At 43.9% G+C, this 21,667-nt stretch overlaps 1 protein-coding gene across 16 annotated transcripts in view; it reads left to right on the top strand.

The window, feature by feature from the left end:
- Nucleotides 1-21,667, top strand: part of LOC135907219 (phospholipid-transporting ATPase ABCA3-like) — a 456,174-nt gene that overhangs the window by 255,387 nt on the left and 179,120 nt on the right. For all 16 annotated transcript variants that reach the window (XM_070525189.1, XM_070525199.1, XM_070525188.1 and 13 more), the window contains 2 exons: nucleotides 1,400-1,578; nucleotides 13,867-13,995. In XM_070525189.1, coding sequence (XP_070381290.1) covers nucleotides 1,400-1,578; nucleotides 13,867-13,995 — 308 coding nt within the window. The remainder of the gene's footprint in view (nucleotides 1-1,399; nucleotides 1,579-13,866; nucleotides 13,996-21,667) is intronic.

The following is a 21,667-nucleotide window of genomic DNA, read 5'->3' on the forward strand; positions in this document are numbered from 1 at the left end:
TTACAATTGATTCCAAGATAAGCTATAACGCTCACGTTAGGTATTTTTCTGCGGCAGCAATGAAAATGTTATGGTTATTCAAGCACCGTTTAAAAAAACCGCACTAGTGCTACCAAATTAACCGCATATAGGACAATTATTAGGACAACACTCGAGTATGCCGATATAGTCTGGGACCCTCACATAAAGGCTGGTATAGACATTGTCGAAAGAGTACAAAAAAATTGGAGGCTTATCAAAGTGAAGCCCAGTGGATGCGAAGCATCCACTGGGCTTAACCTTCGCGTATCCTTAGCGTTTGGAGGCATCTTGACCGCATACACGCCCGGCGCAAAGACGCTGGCGTGGTTGCGGGCACAGAGACTGACGCGACGGCGGGCGCGTGCCGCTTCATCCCTGGCATGACGTCACATATCACGTGATGCAGCGATGGTGGCGCCGCCGCCACTTCGCGCGCGACGGCGCGAACCGAAGCGTGGAGGCCTCCGCCGGGCGACGTCCGACGGCGCGATATGAGGCCCCATCTGCAGCCGGTGTGACGTCATCACGTGACGTCACATCATGGAATCTCGCTTCAGGGTCAATGGTGGCCACCGCCGGGAGGCGACCGACGGCGCGATATGAAGCCCCATCTGCAGCCTGTGTGACGTCATCGCGTGACGTCATGTCACGTGACCCCACTTCAAGGTCAATGGTGGCCACCGCCGGGCATCGCGCGAAGGCCCGAAGCTTACGTTAATATGCTTCGCATAAAAAAGCTTTTAGATTTATCTACAATGCTTACAATTGGCGCCTTTCAGTCACCTCTTTAAGGTTGCGATCTGGGCACCAGACACTAGAAACTCGTCGCAAAATGCACCGTCTACAAGCAACGTATAACATAGTTAACCACACTAAAATGAGATTTGACAACTACATGCAATTTAACAAATCGCGACTGACCAGAGGTAAGCACTGTCAAACAATATTATTGCCGCGTGCTAGAACAAACGCATATCTTTTCTCCTTCCTACCCAAGACAATTCGCGAATGGAACGCTCTTCCTCAAAGCGTGGTCAACTCAGCAACTCCAGATTCCTTCTTATCTGCAGTACAGACGTGCTTGTAATGTCATGCATTCATTGTACTTTTGCTTGTTACATATTCTGATGACTATTTTATTATGCCTTTCCTATTGGCAGCAACGTGACGGCATCAGCGTATTTCTTTTGTGTATTTGCATATGTTTACTTTGCCTATTAGGCTGTTTTTTGTTGTTTTGTGTTTTTTTTTATCCCCTTGAGGAAAAAGTTTGAAATCACGTGATGTTTGTACCACTCCTGCCTGGGCTTCGAAATGGAAGCCGGCAGTATTCTGAAATAAATGAATAAATAAAATAAATAAACCTTGGACATTGCAGGAGGCGCATCATGGTCACTCGTGACCAGGAGAGTGCTTGGCAAAGACAACGTCACAATCGGGGAACTTTGGGGAGGGATGCTTCTCTGCGACGTTGTTATGACATTTTTGGCATTGTACCTATCGAAAGTTCTCCCCTGGAGCACCAACAATCGACAAAGTCCAATATTCTGCCTTCTGGTACGTATAACCGTATTACGGGATTCTCTGACAGATGACACAAGAGAACTCGGTGTTAGTTTCTTTAAATAAGTATGGCGCTTGGGACTAGTTCAAATAAGTATTACGCACGTATACCTTCATCTCGCTTCGCTTGAATAACTGTGCGGAACTGTTCTCTTGTTGAAATAGCGAACTCACTGAAATGTTCATTTTACTTGAGAACCTACTCACTTAGTCAATCATTTTGAAGTGAGATTACAGGCTCAGCGTCCTTTAGATTTCCCATTGCATTCTGCATTTCACGGTGGATAGATATTCCTCAGCTCAGTCATAATTACAAGGACATGATGCGTAATATTCAGCTTTGAATTTCTTCCAATGCCAGGAGCAGTCATAGAAACGAACGCCGTGATGTTTAAGATTTCATTACATTCGAACGAATTATTACACTGTTAGCAAACGCAGCCAATCTCTTCCTTGGAGCGTATGTACACATGCCTTAAGTACTTTTATTTAGCACGAACAGTAAGTTTTGCGAGAGTGCAGCGAGGTTACAACGGAAGGCTACGGCTATCCCTCGGGTCTGGATCATCATCATCATCGTCATCATCATCATCAATCTGTTTACGCCCACTGCAGGGTAAAGGTCTCTCCCATACTACTCCAACTACCCCGGTCATGTACTAATTGTGGCTATGCTGTCCCTGCGTACTTCTTAATCTCATCCGCCCACCTAACTTTCTGCCGCCCCCTGCTACGCTTCCCTTCCCTTGGAATACAGTCTGAAACCATTAATGACCATCGGTTATCTTCCCTCCTCATTACATGTCCTGCCCACGCCCATTTCTTTTTCTTGATTTCAACTAAGATATCATTACCTTGCGTTTGTTCCCTCAACCAAGCTGCTCTTTTCTTATCCCTTAACGTTACACCCACCATTCTTCATTCCATAGCTCGTTGCGTCGTCCTCAATTTAAGCAGAACCTTTTTCGTAAGCCTCCAGGTTTCTTCCCCCTACATGAGTACTGGTAAGACACAGCTGTTATACAATTTTCTCTTCGGGGATAATGGCAACCTGCTGTTCGTGATCTGAGAATGCCTGCCAAACGCACTCCAGCTTATTCTGATTGTTCAGATTATTTCAGTCACATGATCCGGATCCGTGGTCACTACCTGCCCTAAGTAGATGTATTCTCTTGCCGCTTCCAGTGCCTCACTGCCTATCGTAAACTGCTGTTCTCTTCCGAGACTGTTAAAGATTACTTTAGTTTTCTGCAGATTAATTTTTACACCCACCCTTCTGCTTTGCGTCTCCAAGTCAGTGAGCATGTATTGCAATTGGTCCCCTGAGTTACTAAGCAAGGGAATATCATCAGCGAATCACAAGTTTTTTAAATATTCTCCATTACCTTTTATCCCCAATTCTTCCTAACCCAGGTCTCTGAATACCTCCTGTAAACACGCTGTGAATAGCATTGCAGAGATCGTATCTCCCGGCCTGACGCCTTTGTTTTTTATTTATTTATTTCGTGTACCTTCAGGGCCAGGGGCATTAAAGAGGGGAGTGGTTAGATCAAATACAGAAAAAAAGTAAAGTGCAGCAAAATATTTATTTGTACAGGAATAGATTGCTCTCGGTATACAATGTTATCTAAGTGTTCTTGGAGTGCTGGTTAATAAAATGAAATACGGTGCATGCCGTGCAGTATAACAGTATTCCGTTAATACAAATACCGTGATACAATTGGTCGTACAACAACACGAATGAAATGCTCCTCTTTATACAATGTTATCTAATAGTGTCATGAAGTGCTGACGGTCAACAATAGTAGCGGTTGCGGTGGGTAGACGATTCCAATCAGAAGATGTACGTGGAAGGAATGCATGAGACATGACATGGGTTTGGTATAATGAAAGTCCAATTTTGTCATTGTGATCTATTGTGATGTTATTGTGATTGAGGAGGGGAGATAAGTTCATCGCGAACGGAAGGATGATGAAATATCTTATGAAATAGTGAAAGTCTAAGGCCTTTACGGCGAGAGGCTAAAGATGGCAAATCAAGGTTTAATTTCGATACAGAAGTGCTGTCACTTCGGTTATAATTACAAAACCGAAACACGGAGATTTATTTTGTAGCATTTATAATGAGTGGATTAGGTTTTTTTGAACGGAATCCTGAAGTGATCCGACGTACTCAAGCTTTGAGCGGACTAGTGACTTGTATAGCATTAATTTTAGGGAGGACCGTGCCTTAGTGAAATTGCCTTTTATGTATCCCAGCATGCGGTTAGCGGTTTTAATTACGTAAGATGCGTGCATGGACTACGACAGGTTCCTAGTAACAAGGATTCCAATATATTTGTAGGATGAAACAAGGTGTAAGGGGACATTATTAATGCAGTAAGAAGAAAGCTGGTCAGAAGTTCTGGACACGCGCATCAATATACATTTTTTATATTTAATTCCATTGACCATGAATGCCGCCAAGTATAAATAGCATTAAAGTCGGATTGAAAAGATATATCAGTGTCGCATATCATTTCCCTGAACATTACGCAATCATTGGCGAATAAATAAATGCTAGAGGAAACACAAGAGGTTAGATCATTTATTTAAATTAAGAAAAGAAGGGAACCAATTACCGACCCTGGAGGTACGCCGCACTTTATTCTGCTTTGTTGGGAGTTTGAGTCATTAGCAAAGACAAACTGTGAACGGTTAGAAAGAAAGCACTCAAGCCTTGCAAGCAGTCTGGGATCAATGTTAATTCGATGCAGCTTAAACATTAGCAGTTTATGGCACACTTTGTCAAACGCTTTCGCGAAGTCTAAAAATATACAGTCGGCAGTTGAAGAGCGGTCAAGAATGACGTTTAGCTTATGCGTAAATAAAACTAGTTGTGTTGCACATGAATATGTCTTGAGGAAGCAATATTGCGATGGCGAAAAGTATTAATTACTTTTAAAAAATCTAGCAAGACTATAGGCAACTGTACGTTCCAACATCTTACAGTGAATAGAAGTGAGTGAGATAGGGCGGTAGCTATATGGAGAATGCTTGTCACCCGGCTCATGGAGTGGGATCACCTTCCCGATGTTCCATTCAGCAGGCAAAGAACCCTTATCTAGCGACTGTTGGAATATCATTGCTGAAAAAATTGAAGAGTAACAGCTAGCGCTTTTCAAAAATTTCGCGTTTATTAAATTGTGTTCTGGAGCCGAAGAGAGTTTTAAAGATGAGACAATTGGTGCGATGCCTGCTGGATCAACGATTATGGGAAACATTGCTTGGTAATCATAGTCGTGCGTGGATAGAAGAGTTATATTTGTAGTTGATGAAAAGTTGTGCATGAAAACATCATTAGGTGCGGACGCACATTCATTAGTTAGAATACCATTTCTAGAGCTGTCGATTAAGAATATCATGCCATCCGCCTTGGGGTTAATGACGCGCCAGAATTTCTTGGTGTTGGTTTTAAGCATTGATGGCAAGGCATTGCCAAGAAAGTGATGCTTGGCTTGTTTAAATGAAGCTACATACTCATCTGCTGCCAAATTCTATTTGGTCCAGTGGTTTTCCCTAGGTGAACGTTTGGCTAATTTTTGCAGATGTTTCTTTTTATTAGGCATGCGCTTGAAACGGATGTTATACCATGGGGCGTTTAGATTACATGCAAGGGTTTGCAGTGGGATGTATTTGTTTGTTAGCTCAGCAATTTTTGCAGCAAACATATTCCAGTTGGTCTGAACGCTACGGCTGTCGACGTTGTTCGGAAACGCGTCTAGAAAAGCATATAATTTGGGGTTGACGGCTTCAAAGTTTCCTTTCACGTAGTCTGGAAAAGATTTGAATTTTTTACCGGTTTTTGGTCGAAAATTATTTATGTCAAACGAAGGTACCGAATGGTCGCTCAAGCCTGGTAAATAGGTAATGTCGGAAGCAAGGTCAGGCCGCGATGCTAATACAAGGTCAAGTGTGTGCTCAACGGATTCGGTAGTTTGTGTGGGTTGAGTAACAAGTTGTGAAAGTGAAAAGACAGAGCACATGTCTAAGAACTTATTGGCTCATGAAGAAAAATGGTGTAAAGTTGGAGGTTCAGTATTCCATATTATGTCCGGCAGATTAAAATCGCCAAGCAAAAATAAAGGTAATGTAGGATGACGAGATGTAACTATCTTAATGATATCATGCATCTCATTTACGAAATTATGCGAATAAGTGGGGGGGGGTGGCATTAACAAACACCAATGATTATCTTCTGGTGATTTATTTCAATGATGGCCCAACCCGTTTCGACGTCAGTATTGACATGAATACACTGAGATGGGAAATTTTTAGAAATGGCTAAGAGCAAGCCGCTTCCCTATCACATTGAACGGTCACAACGATACAGTGAAAATGGTGTGCAGTTTGCAGAATTTCGTTATATTGATTCTGTGAATGTAGCCACGTTTCGGTAAGCACAGAGAGGTCGGCATAGCAAGTCTCCAAGGCAGATGGTAAGGAAGTGCGCTTATTCATGATTCTTCGAATATTAGTAAAGAACACAGATGCGATGCATGATTCTCGTCCGCATCCCCTCACGTTTTCCTAACTGGGAATGTGCTGGGAATTTGCATGCCAGCCGTTATCTCGCGGTTCATATGGCGCATGCTCGTTGACGGTGTCTGTTGCCGGATCATAGACGAACTGTTTTTTTATTCATCATTAGTTTGGTGTACCTTAACTGGAAAGGGCATGGTTGGAGCTCGATTTTAGGATACTTAATAAGGGTTTTTACCGTCATGACGGGTGGCAGGCGAAAAATCTTCGGAGATAGAAATAGCCTTTTTTTCGGCTGTGCGCGCACGCAAAGTACTTTTACTTTATTTTCCTGCTGGTGAATTAACTACAATTGAGCGACACTTACTAGGCGTGTAGCGATTGATGCGATGAGCACGTTCGATTGCCGTGTCAGGCAGGCTGTCGATTACGTCGGTTAGTGCTTCTCTTATGCGTGATTCGGACTGTTCCTACGATTCGCGATAGTCACGAATGCCATGAAATATGAGGTTATTGCTTCGCGATCTGTCCGCAAGTTCGTCAACGCGCAGTAGTAAAGAGTCAAGCCGAGTTGTTCAGTCGTGAGCCGACGCCTGAATGCCAGTCATCATAGAGATGGTCTAAAATATTTCTTTTTTCTTCAAAGTTGTCGAATCTTTTCTGGATACATTCCATTGTTGTCTCGATGTTCTTTTCACCGACCTTAATAGCATTGACGTCGTTAATCAACTCGGCCTCACCTTTAGCACATTGAACGAGCCTCAAGCCAGATTGAACGTACAGAACGAGCCTGAAGATCTTTTAACAACCGGAAAAGAATTTCCGTCTGCTCAGAAGGATTTGAGGGAAAATTCTGCAGCTCAAGTAAGTCCTCAGTACGCGTAGTAGGACCCGGATTAGTTTCCACGTTACCTGAGCGCATCAACAGCAACGCCATAGAGAAACAATCTCCGACAATTTCACAGAGCACTTGTTGGCACGGAAGCAATAGCAAAAATGGGTCGTCACTTTTCTTAGGATAAAGCGGTAAGTTTTTACAGACCTGCGAAGTAGAAAGGTGCGCTGTATGAGCCATGGTGCTCCAAATCCTGCTTCCGTGGCAACTAAACGGAAAGACACTCGGACAGCCGCTTAAGTTGCCACTGCGATGTGACGTCACAGGTGACGACGCTGGTGCGCAGAAGGCTGGGCGCAGAAGTTGTAGTGGGTCGATGTGGAGATAGTTGCCGGTCTGCTGGTATATTGTGGACTTGCTTGATAGTAGCAGTGGTTTCAAAGGGTCACACAGCCAATGCATGGACTAGTACATGGACACAGCAGCAGCGAGAGCGCAAAGATCGCCTGCGAAGTGGAAAGGTGCGCAGTATGAGCCATGGTGCTTCATATGCTGTTTCCGCACCAACTAACTATTGGGATTTTGTTGCTTCTTTTATGGAGGACTACGGTGGCTGTATAGCCGCTAATAATAGCGTTCCTTATTTTTTCATATGGCTCGTCTACACCCTGATTCTGTAATGTGTCCATGACTGCTGAGGAATCAACTGAATCAAATGCTTTCTCGTAATCACTGAAAGCTACATATAAGGGTTGGTTATATTCCACACATTTCGCTATCACCTGATTGATAGTGTGAATATGATCTACTGTTGAGTACCCTTTACGGAATCCTGCCTGGTTCTCTGGTTGAAAGAAGTCTAAGGTGTTCCTGATACTATTTGCGATTACCCTAGTAAATACTTTGTAGGCAACAGACAGTAAGCTGATCGGTCTATTATTTTTCAAGTCTATGGCATCCCCTTTCTTATAGATTAAGATTACTTTAGCGTTCTTCCAAGATTCCGGTACCCACGAGGTCATGAGGCCTTGCGTAAACAGGGCGGCCAGTTTTTTTTAGAAAAATCTGCACACCATCCTTCAATAAGTATGGATACGTCCCTACGATTTCCATTTTCGATTTCGCCAGAAGAGCTTCCGGCATGTTTAGGCTAACGGGCAACTAATGTAGCAGTACTGCCTTTATTAAAATCCTTTGGTCTGCTTGCCATGTAAGATCGTTCATTAAATAGTACTACAAAGCAACTTTAGGGGCCACTTGTTTACAGAGTGCCTAGTGCAGCCTATTTTTGAAGGCCCAACTAAAGATCACCCAGTCTAATGGGATTCCAACAGCCTTTCGCGCATTGAAATAAAAGAATCATGAATACGTTTATTTGTGGCCTAATGCATCCCTTTAGCCTGACTATTGAAGGGGAAAAGTGCACAGTAGAAAGCAGCAATGTAAAGGGAAATAAACATGTAAGAAATCAATGCAATACTATAAGGTATATTTAAAAAGAAATTGACGTCAAAACAATAAACATGTAAGGCAGCAATCAGACAGTTTTTCAACTACCCGTAGGTTTGCATAATAATAGAACAGGTACAGTGTTGGGCACGACATTGTATATTTCAGTTTTTAGAGCGCAGCTCTTTGGCGTCCGTTCCTGGGTTTCGCGTCGGCGTTGTCGTCGGCCTCGTAACCAGCTCGCCGACGAATCTGCTCCGCCGCCGCGCATGCGCGCTGTCAGCTCTCCGGGCGAGGGAGGATGATAGAAGGGAGGAGGAGAGACTGTGGAGGAGGGCTGGCTACACAAATGGCTCTTTGGCGTCCGTTCCTGGGTTTCGCGTCGGCGTTGTCGTCGGCCTCGTAACCAGCTCCGCCCCCCTTTCATCCCCCCAGCGCTAGCAGCGACCGACTGATACCGCTTTCGTGAGTCCGCTACCGCACTCACGAAAGACGTCGTGCACTTCCTGCAACTCGCATTAACCGTCCATCGATCCACACCGATGTTAGTAGTGGGGGACTTTAATGTTGACATAAAGACAAACAGCAATTTCCTAACACTTATGCGGGAGAACATCCCGTTCCTCTCGCTCGTAACGCGTCCCACGGCTGTGACAACCTCGCAAGGCACTTGTATAGATCTCGTCTTTGAGAATCAAGCATTGGTGTACCAAGTCGAACGTATATCAGTCTATTTCTCCGATCACAAAGCTTCCTTCATGACTGTCAAGAACTGTTAGTGGAGTCTTTGTTAAAGGAATACGTGTGAAAAAAAAAATTCTGTGATAGCGCATACATGTGTTGCTGGATTTCTTCGCCTCAATCTATCGAAAAGGTGAAACAGCTTATTTGCTGCGCTCAAATTTCGCATTAGGAAGTAACGTAATTGTCGGTAATTTTTTTTTCCTTTTTACTGGTGTGCAGGGTGCCCCACAAAATTTGAGGCTATGATTTAGCAATGAAAGGCACTCCGGACGCCAGTTGAACCGAATGCATAATGTTGGCACTGGCTTCGAGTTACTAAGGCTAATTTTTATTTCCTCCATGAGTAACGGATTAGTTATGTTTTAATTATCAAATTTTTAGGTATTGCTGCTTTCGTTTTTTTCTGCCTGTACGCGGCGCATTATTGGTTTTTTTTTTCTTATTGCGCGCGCACGCTACGGCGCACCACGAGCCAGCCCGCAAACAACGCCGATGCGCGCTCTATGCCGCACATTGGCATTGCTTGCGAGCGGGCGCGCGGTTCGCCGTGGGCTATGCGTTAGCACGCACGCAGACTTGCCCATACTTATACCAGCATATGCCGGGACAAAAAATTGCACTTACAACACAACAGGTATTTGTCTTGCTTTATTGAGTTCGTTTCCGAAAAAAAAAAGATTTTTCTGATAGAGTGGTATGATACACGCTCAAAAAATGAACAAAAGTGAAAGGTGCATGACACATACATGAGTACGAAACACAAAATTTCACAGACAGTGAAAAAAAGCTAGAAAACACGAAGGCAGTTTCATTATACACACATATAAAAAAAGGAAGATTTTTATATAACGCCCTCTGGACCAAAATTTAGACGAGTTTCTGATATATTCATTAAGATATTGCACAAAACTGCGCGACGTGTATGACATGGTCATGACAACTAAAAAAAGGGAAAACTCACCGGTCATCGCAAAAGCAATGACGCGCAATATACCTAAAAATAGAATAAAATGCTAAGATTGTTTGATTGTCAACTACACCAAAAAAAAACAAGAGCTTAAAAACCTGCACAAAAGTACATAAAATGCATGGCATGTTCATTACTACAGAACAAATGAAAAAGGTATGGCAGAACAAAAATAACATTGTATAAAAACTGAAATACACATGATCACATTACTTTGCACTTGGCCACAACTTGAGTAACGGTGGCAAGGGCGAACAGAAGGTACTCGGGTTTTACAGCAGCACATAGAAAACATTCGCAGAAAGGCCTATTCGTCAATCGAATACCAGGTAAAATAAGCCAACGACACGACTTTTCTTTCACCCCGAATGCTATGCTTAGCAGTAAAATTACGTCACTCAGTGCACTATATTATGCCTACTGTGCACTCATTTGTATAATAAACACGAACTGCCAAAATCAGCATTTAGGACACTTGCAATGCTCATGTTTTCCGCAAGAAAAAAAAAGCGTATCATGCCTACATATGAAGCTTGTTCGCGCGGCTTTCCCATCGACGATTACTGAGGTAATACACAAACACGAACAGTAATTTTTTTCATCTGTTAGTGTGTTTGGAACGTGACACACAGAAAAAGCATGGAGGACGGAATGGAAAGCCAGGCAAACTACTGAAGTTGCTGAATGAGAGTTGGCATAGAAGAACATAAGTCACAGTCTACGTAACAATGAGGAGGAACAACAATTGTGTCAGCTTTCTCTACCGGTAAGAGGGAAGTGTAGCACAATCAAGGTGCAACAACGTCCGGAAGTTCATGGAGCACAGACATGGACAGGGCTGTGTCCATGTCCTTAGGTCTCCGCACTCACCTGTTGTCTTTAGGCATCTGGAACAACCTTGCAGGGCTTGTTTTTGAGGTATTCGTGCACCATATCACGATGCACGAGTGGTACGAGTCGTGAAACGGGTGAAACATCACGTAGCACAAGTACACAGCTATCGAGCACCACGAAACTGAGGAAACTGCCCACGCCGATCAACGCGCACCAGCGCACGCTTCCCGATAACAGTAGATAGCGACACATGAAATGTCATGCAGCGGGCTAGGCTGGCGGCAGGCCACCGGGAGAAGGCAGAGACAGTCCAAGGTGAGGGTGTTGCGAGTATGGGCAAGCTGGGGGGGGGGGGGGGGGCGTTAAGAGGAGGGCGAACGGGCACAGCTTCCTGGATTGGCGCGCGGCCGTGTTCGCCGATCTAGGAGGTCCTACAAGAGAAGCGGATTTGCTTTCCCACCCTCCTGATGGCTGGCGCCACTTACCTCTGCCAGCGGAGCGGCCGCGTATTCTAGGCCGGATGAAGTGTCTAAGGAGACGAAGGAGAGCAAGACCATATCTTTCTTTTTCTATGCTAGAAGTGGGCAAGAGCTGGCAACCTCCCAGTGGAGTGTAATGTGGTTGGCTGGGGAGGCGGTGTTAGGGGGCCGGAATTATTTTCCTGTGAACTTCAATCGAAAAAGCGCCAATTGATTGTAATGTGTGCTCGAAGGGATCACCATCGGCAGCAATGCACAGTTAGGCACATTTTGCGAGGCGCTCTTGACCATGGTATTAGGAATGGATTTGCAGACGTGCCTTATTTTCTCTTTTAGATTCCCTGATGTTGTGGTTGGTGTCCGAAATACTTGATTCTTGACGTACCCCAGAGCAAAAAAAATTTAGGGGAGTTAAATCTGGTGACCATGCCGGCCAAGCGTTGAGCCCACGCCGCCCAATTCACTGCTGTGGCAATACTTCAGGCAGGCATTCGCAACCTTTGCTGCTAGCACGCGTGGGAGCACCATCATGTCTGATACTAAATATCTTTGATCCTAGCCAATGGAACTTCGCAAAAAAAATTCTCCAGCGCCCCATCAACGATGTCGTTAACGTATCGTACGCCTGTCAGCATATTATCAAAAAACACGGGGCCAATGACAGTACCACCTTAAATTCCCCGCCACACATTAACCCACCACTGATATTGGTGATGTGTCTTCAAAACCCAGTTATGGATTTCGTCACTCCAATTGTGAGCGTTATGGCTGATAACTCGGGCATTACCTGAGAAGGTAGCTTCATCAGTCCACAGTATTTTGTTGACAAAGCTTGGGTTCTCTTCCGTCTTATGTCTTTTATTTCAGTTTGCAAAGTCCTTTTGGTTTTGGAAATCGTGGGGCATCTGGTGGAGCTGCACGTAGTACGGATGAAGTTGCCTCCTCTAAAGTACTCTCCACACTGAAGACTGACCCTCCATCTTTAGCACCCACATTACAAAACATTTCATGTGGGCCTGAAGAAGACTTTTACAGAATATCTGCCTCCGCGCCCTCACGCAGGATTGAAGATTTATGTCGTTTCTTCCCACTCTCCTAGTATGTCTCAGCGTTTCACATGCACGCACAAGCGTCATTGAGCTCGGACGCGAACCTGGATGCCCGCGTTGAAATAGCTCAACTGCGCGCCTTCTGTGTCCACTTGACGCACCTACAGCCAAAACAATATCCGTCTTTTTTCATTAGAGTAAGCCATATCTGCTGCTAAACGTTGGTTACAGCCAAATAGCGTTTCTGCGAAGAACACGCAGGGATACGGGCACCTGAGGAGCACTGGGTATATTGCAGTTACCTGGGATTAGTTCAAACAAGGTACATAACGTATGAGGCACATCCGGCAAACTGGAACAGCCTGCGGGCGCACTCTCTCAGGGACTGACGCACCGGTCACGGTGCACAAGTAGGAAGCCAGATGCGGCCACTAGATAGTGCGACCACGAATGGATGCGCACGTGTGGGGTGCGAGATCAAAAAAGAACGTCTGGTAGAGAGTAAGTGTAAGAAGGAGAGAAGACGGGGCCAGCGCGAAGTCATCGTCTGAAGAAGGCATCGGTAATCTTCCTATAATATAGCCCAGGTTTTTTTTTACCATTAGTTAGTCCCCGTGTGATTTATACACTGTTATTCGAGCCCTAAGGTTTGAAGTTGTAGCGTCATTGTTCTATTCGTAAACTACTAAAAGGTCATTTGTATGCAAAGGCGAAATTGTAGCAGCTGTCATCGCGTTCCATCGCTCCACGCGCTTCGCCTTTTCCTTCTTTCAAGCAGAATCAAAATGCTGCTATCGTCTTTTCTTTTTCGTGGCCTTAGACGCTTTATCGCTTCGGCAACGCTCAGCCAGCAGCATGCATTTGAACCGTCATGCGATAAGAGCCGCATGCGCAGATACCTACACCAGACATAACGCCCTCTCGCGGGCCAGTCTCGCTGCAGCCGACCTGGTTCATCCATCGCACGCTTGACAGCAGCACAATAACACTGCGCAACAGCCCCATCACGTGCCATTCTTGTTTTCATATTCCGCGGGCTTTCTTTGGAACGCCGAAAAAAGGGACCACGTGAGATATATAATGTTGAAAACAGTTGATTGAGAGGTTTCTAAAGATGCTCTACAACTTCTCGTGTCACACTCGGGGTCTGCAGGCAATACTTGAAAAGGTAATTAATGAAGTATAACCAATCCGTTAGTTACGCAGAAAATAAGAAATAGCCTGAGTAACTCTAGGCCAGTACCAACATTATGCATCCGATTCAACTCGCGTCCGGGGCGCCTTTCATTTTAATACTTTGGCTCAAGTTGTGTGGGACAACCTGCATATGAGCAAGTGAATTAATATTTTCGTCTATTTGAAAACTTGGAAAATGTGCGTTTATCTTGTATCGCGCGTTTGCAGCCCAACTATTGGAGAGACGAACCTGCAGTAGCTGCAGCCGAAAAAGTGAACGTCAAGCAAGACGTCAATCGATTTGAGAAACTACAGCCAGGTGACAAAGTTATCATCACCACCGATAATCTGACCAAGGTATGTAGATTTGTAATCTAAGAGAAACACGGCCAAGCAGGGATGCACGTTGTAATCTGGGTTGGACCTGTTACTCCTTTTTTGTCATCCCGTTCATGCATGCACTAATTATCCCGAAATCAGCGTTTTCTGTCGCAGAAGGCCGATTGCCGAGAAACAAGAGAACGACAGTTACAGATGAACTTCCCCTCTCGGTACTGTTTTTTTTTTGGTCCTGTAATTTTTACACTCCTATAAGGAACCAGCCGTAGTGTTCCATTGGCTATGATCTGGCGCTGCATAGCTCGAGGTCGCAGGTTCGATGCCCGCCGCAGCGGCCACATTTCGACAGCAGGAAGGGGGGGGGGGATGCAGAAATGACCGTGTACACAAATTCAGGTGTTTATTAAGGAACCTGAAATGGTGAAACATTTTCCTCTGCGGGGTGCATTTTAACCACTTCGGAGTTTCAGCATATAAATCATCATAGTGTATTTCTTCATAAACAATCCCAACAAGCCTCCGCGTACATATCCGAGATAAACTCGAAATAAATATAAACAAATATGACTGCTTTAGATCTAAAAATAGATTTATTGAAATCCGTTTTCCGACTGCATCTACGAGTGCAAAGAGGTAGCACTTCGAAGTGAGTTTGGTTTAGTGCCACGTTTGCTAGCACTACAGCTTACGTGCACAGTAAAACCAAAATGCCGTGTTCAGCGCAGCCGTGATGGTTTGTGCCGCCCTGCCACTGCTGTGAAATCGATATGTTTTGAGCACCGCTGTAGCAGGGTACAGCCACATCAGAATGATTGTGGATGAAACTTGTACGTGTAATGCCAGAAAACGTGGTATTAAACTAAACGCACTAGGAAATGCTGCCTCTCTCCAGTTCTTTTAACAGGAACGGGCCAGCAGTTTAGCCGAACAAGTCCTGTACATTAAAACCGCCTTATGACGAAGTTGAATGTAGATTGGACATTACTTCGTATTCGAAGGGTATCCGAAGGGCAAGGGTATTCGACTAACCTAGCCCTCATTTACTTCACAGAAAAATGCAAACTAGAAATTGACAATGGTAACTTCGTTGGTTATGTTTTTCTAGATTTCACTAAAGCTTTTGATATACTCAATCATGACATTATTTTTTCTAAACTTCCATCTTATGGCATGATTGGCAACTCTCTCAATTTTTGCCGTAGTTACTTATCTGATCGTGAGCAATTAGTATACATCTCCGGCATCTATTCCACTAAATAAATAATTAACATCGGCGTTCCGCAAAGCTCAATCCTGGGCCCGCTTTTATTTCTACTCTACATTAATGACCTACCGCAGTCTCTAACCACATTATCAGAATGCATCTTATATGCTGACGACACGACTGTCTTATGTTCGAGTAATTCTCTAAGCAACATTACAACAACCCTTAATGCTGAACTTATTAACGTTAGTGCATGGTGTGCGAAAAATATGCGTTTGATAAATCTTTCGAAAAGTAAATTCTTAATTTTCTATTCCAGGTCAATAAATAACGCGCAAGTTAGGCCCCTCTTTATAAACACACAACCTATTTATCTACCAGATCATTGTTCCTTCCTTTGTATCAAACTTGAGTCCCGCTTAAAACATAATTTGCATATTAATGAGCTACAGCGGAAAACTTCCTTTGGTATTAGGGTATTATTAATAGCTAGATGTTACTTTGACTTGACCATTTTGGTCACCTTATATTATGCATTCATTCACAATCATCTAAATTATTGTATTGCTTCCTGGGGTCAAACATGTCATTGCCACCTTTCTACCCTGTACAGAATCAAGCCATTCGGATTCTCACCTGGAGCAACCGACGTTCACATGTTGCTGATCTGTACCGCGAACTGCACATACTGAATATTGACAATCTAATCAAATTTATTGTCTGCACATTTGCTTATCAAGCAGTTAAAGACCATCCCCTTCTCAAATTTGATCTTATCCGACACCTTACTAACGCAAATATTACACGCTTTTCCTCTAATAACAATTTTATACTCCCTAAGGTACGAACAAACTATGGTTCACAAAGAGTAGCATTTGTTTTAATCAAACTTAGGAATTGATTGCCTTTTAACATTAAATGTGCCTTTTCTATATCGTCATTCAAATATCAGCTTCGCGTTCTCATGTTTAACCTATAGCTCCGTTTATTCGATGTCTTTTAAAACACAGCTTCAATTCTGTCGTTTTTAATATTGTTTGCTTCGTTTTTTTTACTTCAGCTTAAGCCTAATCCCTATCCTTTTATATTTCCACTTTATTACTCTTTTGCCTCATTATGTATTTGAATTTGTATTTGCATTTTTGTATTTTTATAACTCGCTGCCTTTTTGCTGTCAAGTAGTATTAGTGTTTTTTATCTTTATAAAAGGTCCTCCTACAGTGTTTACACCATGGGACCTTTTCCTGTACTAAATATCAATATTTTTGTATCTGCACTAAGTATTCAATTCAATATCGTTTACTTCGCTATATCGATTATTGCCCTTTACTGCAATATTTTCCGAGTAGGTTGCACAACTTCGAATATGCATAGATGAATAAGCCTTTCCATTTGTGCAAGTGATCCACAGCTGTGTAGGCGATGTTTTTTAATAAGAGCAAGAAAATACTCGACGTTCACAACACGCTTTTCAGCAGCTGACGCCTTTACAATAGGTACTCTCTGGTGCAGTGGGCTGGTTTTTCCATTCAGTTTTCCACTAGGCTCGACTATAGCCTCCCAAAACTGGTGGAAATCGTATGCACGCTGCCATGCAAACAAAGTCCATCGTGTTCAAGCAGCACGTGGTACAAAACACGGCGCGCCGACTATGAAGCTGATTCATCCACCTCTCTCACGTGGCTCCGCTGTGTGAATGAAGAGCCTAATGAACCTCGCTGCGCGAACTTTGATCAACCAACTCGAGGCCTTTGAGATCGCACCGGTGCCGATGCGATCTTGCAGGCCACGCCTAGCAGCACCAGCCTGAGGCGGTGCGCCGCAGAGAGAGAGAGCAGCGGATCTTCTCGGCTTTCATGCTGTAGCAATTCACTGGTACCAAATACACTGGCATTTCTCACCAGAATGAAGTGGTTAGAAAGACTAGTGTTGCTAGACGACGTATTGCACGCATGGACACGGCCGTTTTGAAGTCCTACGGAGTATGGGCGCCAAAGCACGCGAAAAGCCGATAAACTCCACACGCAATCGTCAGGTACTCTTGGCTTCGGAGCAAATCCAGTTCAATATAACCGTTGACACTAGACATTTACTTCGTTAAAATGGTTTCATATACATGATCCACAGCGGTGTTTAAACAGGAATAGCATTACCATCGTTACATTCCTCATTCTTTTACGTCTCGCTTCATTATAGCGAGGTTGGACTGCGTACCTGGTCCTCTGATTTAAGGAACAGGTAATATATGCTTGATCCTGCAATGCGCTTGTACAGACGCCGGCAACAGTGGTATACTCGACGCAGCGGGAGCCGGAGCAGCGGCACATTGTATCGCTACGCCATCTACAGGCGGCATCTGGGATCGACATGCCTGCAGATAATAAAGGGCACCCATTGGCTGTCTCCATCCCAAATGCTGCCTGTAGACGGCGTTGCGATGCAGTTTGCCGTTGCCCTGGCTTCCGCTGCGTGGAGTACACCACTTCTGTCGGCGCCTGTACGTCACTATCTGATGTTAGCTACTGCGGCGCCGAAAGTGTGAATAAAATTGCTACACGGCTGAGTCAGTGACTAGTCTTGCAGTATACGACACAAAAAAATTTAAAGAGCAATAAAAGTTGGAACAGTAACCTTTAAATTAGGCCCAAGAAAACCATCACGTGGTTATCATGTGCCGGTGGGGCAACGCTCCGGAAAAGCACCCCGCTTTCTTCTTGCAACAGAGTTCTTCAAATCGGCAGATTTGAACATGTCTCATATTTTCGGCAGCACATACATATTTTTAAGCATTAACTTTTTTTCTAGTTTTATTATTCTGCTATTACTGTGGCACGCCGCTGTAGGCGCATCGCTGTTTAGGTCCGTCCATGTTTCAAGACCTGCAATGCCTATTAGGTCAGCACGTGAAGAAAGCCTACATTCTTGGCACGTTGCCTACAGTACATATAAATTCTACCGCAGATCTCGCAGAACGTAGCCATAAACAAAAATTTTAAAAGGTGCTTAACATTTCCCTTTAAGAGGAAGCTTTAGCTCGGGTGCTGATATCTAAATGCATGTAAAAGGAGAATTCGTTTTTCTCGGCAACCACTACACCAAGTTTGACGAGATTTGTTGCATTTAAAAGAAAAACTCAAAATCTTTTGACTGTTGGTTTCGAATTCTTCCTTTAGTTTGTAAATCTATTATTCAAAAGTGGCCGAAATCTAAAAATTTCAGAAAAGAGACTATCCAATGTACAACCCTCTAACTCAAATGAAAACCGTTATCACAATGCTGTGAATTGCATCTAATAGCACATCTAAAATGGAGGAATCTATATGTGACACATAAAGGCTAAAAATGCAGTAACACGGGAATACGGCTTCTGCAGAACCCTTGTACACAACCTAACAAATTCATGCAAGATATAAATTTACATAACAAATGTGTCCGCTTTGAATGGCCTAATGGATGCCGTTAATAGAACCGTGATATCTGTTCTTGATGCAGAGCTATTATTTTTTGTAAACTTTATGCTTCTACTTTTTTAAACCTTTGAATTTTTGAACTTATTGAAACGAAATTCAGGCCCTATATCGAAATTTCACTTTCAACCGTCACTAGAATTTCATTGAAATCTGCCCAGGGGTTATTTCAGAAAAACGCTTTTGCGTTTTACATGTATTTGCATAGGCCTCGTCCGAGTTGGTCCCGCGCTAAAGATTCCTCTTTAAGAGCGAAGCACGATAGCCCCCCACCCTTACCTGTAACTGCAGCTTATGTAACCACAATGTTTAAGAGCGAACCCTGGCTGCAAACGCTATGCACGCAGGCGAGCATCGTCGTAGAAACGCGGCCTCTTGCGTGGGCCGATCCCGAAGGTAGTGAACCACGGCCCCAGAAAATATACATCGCTTTCAGGAGTCAGTTGTCGCTGCGCGCATTTAATACTTCAGTCTGGAAAGATTTAACACAAAAGACAGGCCCTATCGCTGTTGTCTTTGAGGAGGATCGTTTGTGCAATCTGAACCTGGCAACGTTTAACGCTAGAACGTTATCTAGTGAGGTGAGTCTAGCACTGCTATTGGAAGAATTAGAGGGCAGTAAATGGGATATAATAAGGCTCAGTGAAGTTAGGAGGAGAAAGCATATACAGCATATGAAGCATATACAGTGCTAAAAAGTGGGCACGTCCTGTGCTACCAGGGCTTAGCAGAGAGACGGAAACTAGGAGTCGGATTCCTGATTAATAAGAAAAAGCTGGTAACATACAGGAATTCTATAGCGTTAACGAGAAGGAGGCAGGTCTTGTTATGAAACTTAATAAGAGGTATAAATTGAAGGTCCTACAGGTCTATGCCCCTACATATAGTCATGATGACCAGGAAGTCGAAAGCTTCTATCAAGACGTGGAATCGGCGATGGGTAAAGTCAAAGCAAAATACACCATACTGATGGGCGACTTCAATGCCAAGGTAGGCAAGAAGCAGGCTGGAGACAAGTCAGTGCGGGAATATGGCATAGGCTCTAGGAGTAACCGGGGAGAGTTATTAGTAGAACTTGCAGAAGAAAACGTTATGTGGATAATGAATACCTTCTTCCGCAAGCGGGATAGCCGAGAGTGGACATGTAGGAGGCCGAATGGCGAGACTAGATATCAAATAGACCTTGTAGTCTGCGCTAAACACGTCCACATGATACACGATGTTGACGGGGTCAGCAAGGTGCGCTGCAGTAACCATACGATGGTAAGAACTCGAATAAGCCTAGACTTGAGGAGGGAACCTAAGAAACTGGTACATAAAAAGCTGATCAATGAGTCAGCAGCAAGAGGGAAAACAGAGGAATCCCAGATCAAGGTACAGAGCAGACATTCGCCGTTAACTCAGGAAGAGGACCTTAGGGTTGAAGATATGAACGGCAATCTTATGGGCATCATTAATGAGTGTGCAATAGAAGTCGGTGGTAACTCCGTCAGACAGGAAGCCAGTAAGCTATCGCAGGGGACGAAAGATCTGATCAAGAAGCGCCAATGTATGAAAGCCTCTAACCCTACAGCTGGAATGGAACTGGCAGAACTTTCCAAGTTAATCAACAAGCGTAAGACGGCTGACATAAGGAAGTATAATATGGATAGAATTGAACATGCTCTCAGGAAAGGAGGAAGCCTAAAAGCAGTGAAGAAGAAACTAGAGATAGGCAAGAATCAGATGTATGCGTTAACAGACAAAACCGGCAATATCATTACGAATATGGATGAGATAGCTCAAGTAGCTGAGGAGTTCCATAGAGGTTTATACAGTATCAGTGGCACCCACGGCGATGATTGAAGAGATAATCGCCTAGAGGAATTTAAAATCCCACAAGTAACGCCGGAAGAAGTAAAAAAAGCTTTGGGAGCTATGCAAAGCGGCAAGGTAGCTGGGGAGGATCAGGTAACAGCAGATTTGGTGAAGGGTGGTGGGCAGATTGTGCTAGAAAAACTGGCCACCCTGTATACGCAATGCCTCATGACATCTAGCGTACCGGAATCTTGGAAGAACGCTAACATAATCCTAATCCATAAGAAAGGGGACGCCAAAGACTTGAAAAATTATAGACCGATCAGCTTACTGTCCGTGGCCAACGAACTATTTACTAATGTAATTGCAAATAGAATCAGGAACACCTTAGACTTCTGTCAAGCAAAGGACCAGGCAGGATTCTGTAAATGCTGCTCAACAATAGACCATATTCACACTATCAATCAGGTGATAGAGAAATGTGCGGAATATAACCAACCCTTATATATAGCTTTCATTGATTACGCGAAAGCGTTTGATTCTGTCGAAACCTCAGCAGTCCTGGAGGCATTACGGAATCAGGGTGTAGACGAGCCGTATGTAAAAATACTGAAAGATATCTATAGTGACTCCACAGCCACCGTAGTCCTCCATAAAGAAAGCAACAAAATCCCAATAAAGAAAGGCGTTAGACAGGGCGATACGATTTCTCCAATGCTATTCACAGCGTGTTTACAGGAGGTATTCAGGGACCTGGATTGGGAAAAACTGGAGATAAGATTTAATGGAGAATACCTTAGTAACTTGCGATTCGCTGATGATATTGCCTTGCTTAGTAACTCAAGGGACCAATTGCAATGCATGCTCACTGACGTGGAGAGGCAAAGCAGAAGGGTGGGTCTAAAAATTAATCTGCAGAAAACTATAGTAGCATTTAACAGTCTCGGAAGCGAACAGCAGTTTACGATAGGTAGCGAGGCACTGCAAGTGGTAAGGGAATACATCTACTTACGACAGAGAGTGACTGCGGATCCGGATCATCAGACTGAAATAATCGGAAGAATAAGAATGGGCAGGGGTGCGTTTGGCAGGCATTCTCAGATCATAAACAGCAGGTTGCCTTTATCCCTCAAGAGAAAAGTGTATAGCAGCTGTGTCTTACCAGTACTCACGTACGGGGCAGAAACCTGGAGGCTTACGAAAAGGGTTCTACTTAAATTGA

Source organism: Dermacentor albipictus, chromosome 9, assembly GCF_038994185.2.
Source record: "Dermacentor albipictus isolate Rhodes 1998 colony chromosome 9, USDA_Dalb.pri_finalv2, whole genome shotgun sequence".
In the NCBI taxonomy this organism is placed as follows: domain Eukaryota; kingdom Metazoa; phylum Arthropoda; class Arachnida; order Ixodida; family Ixodidae; genus Dermacentor; species Dermacentor albipictus.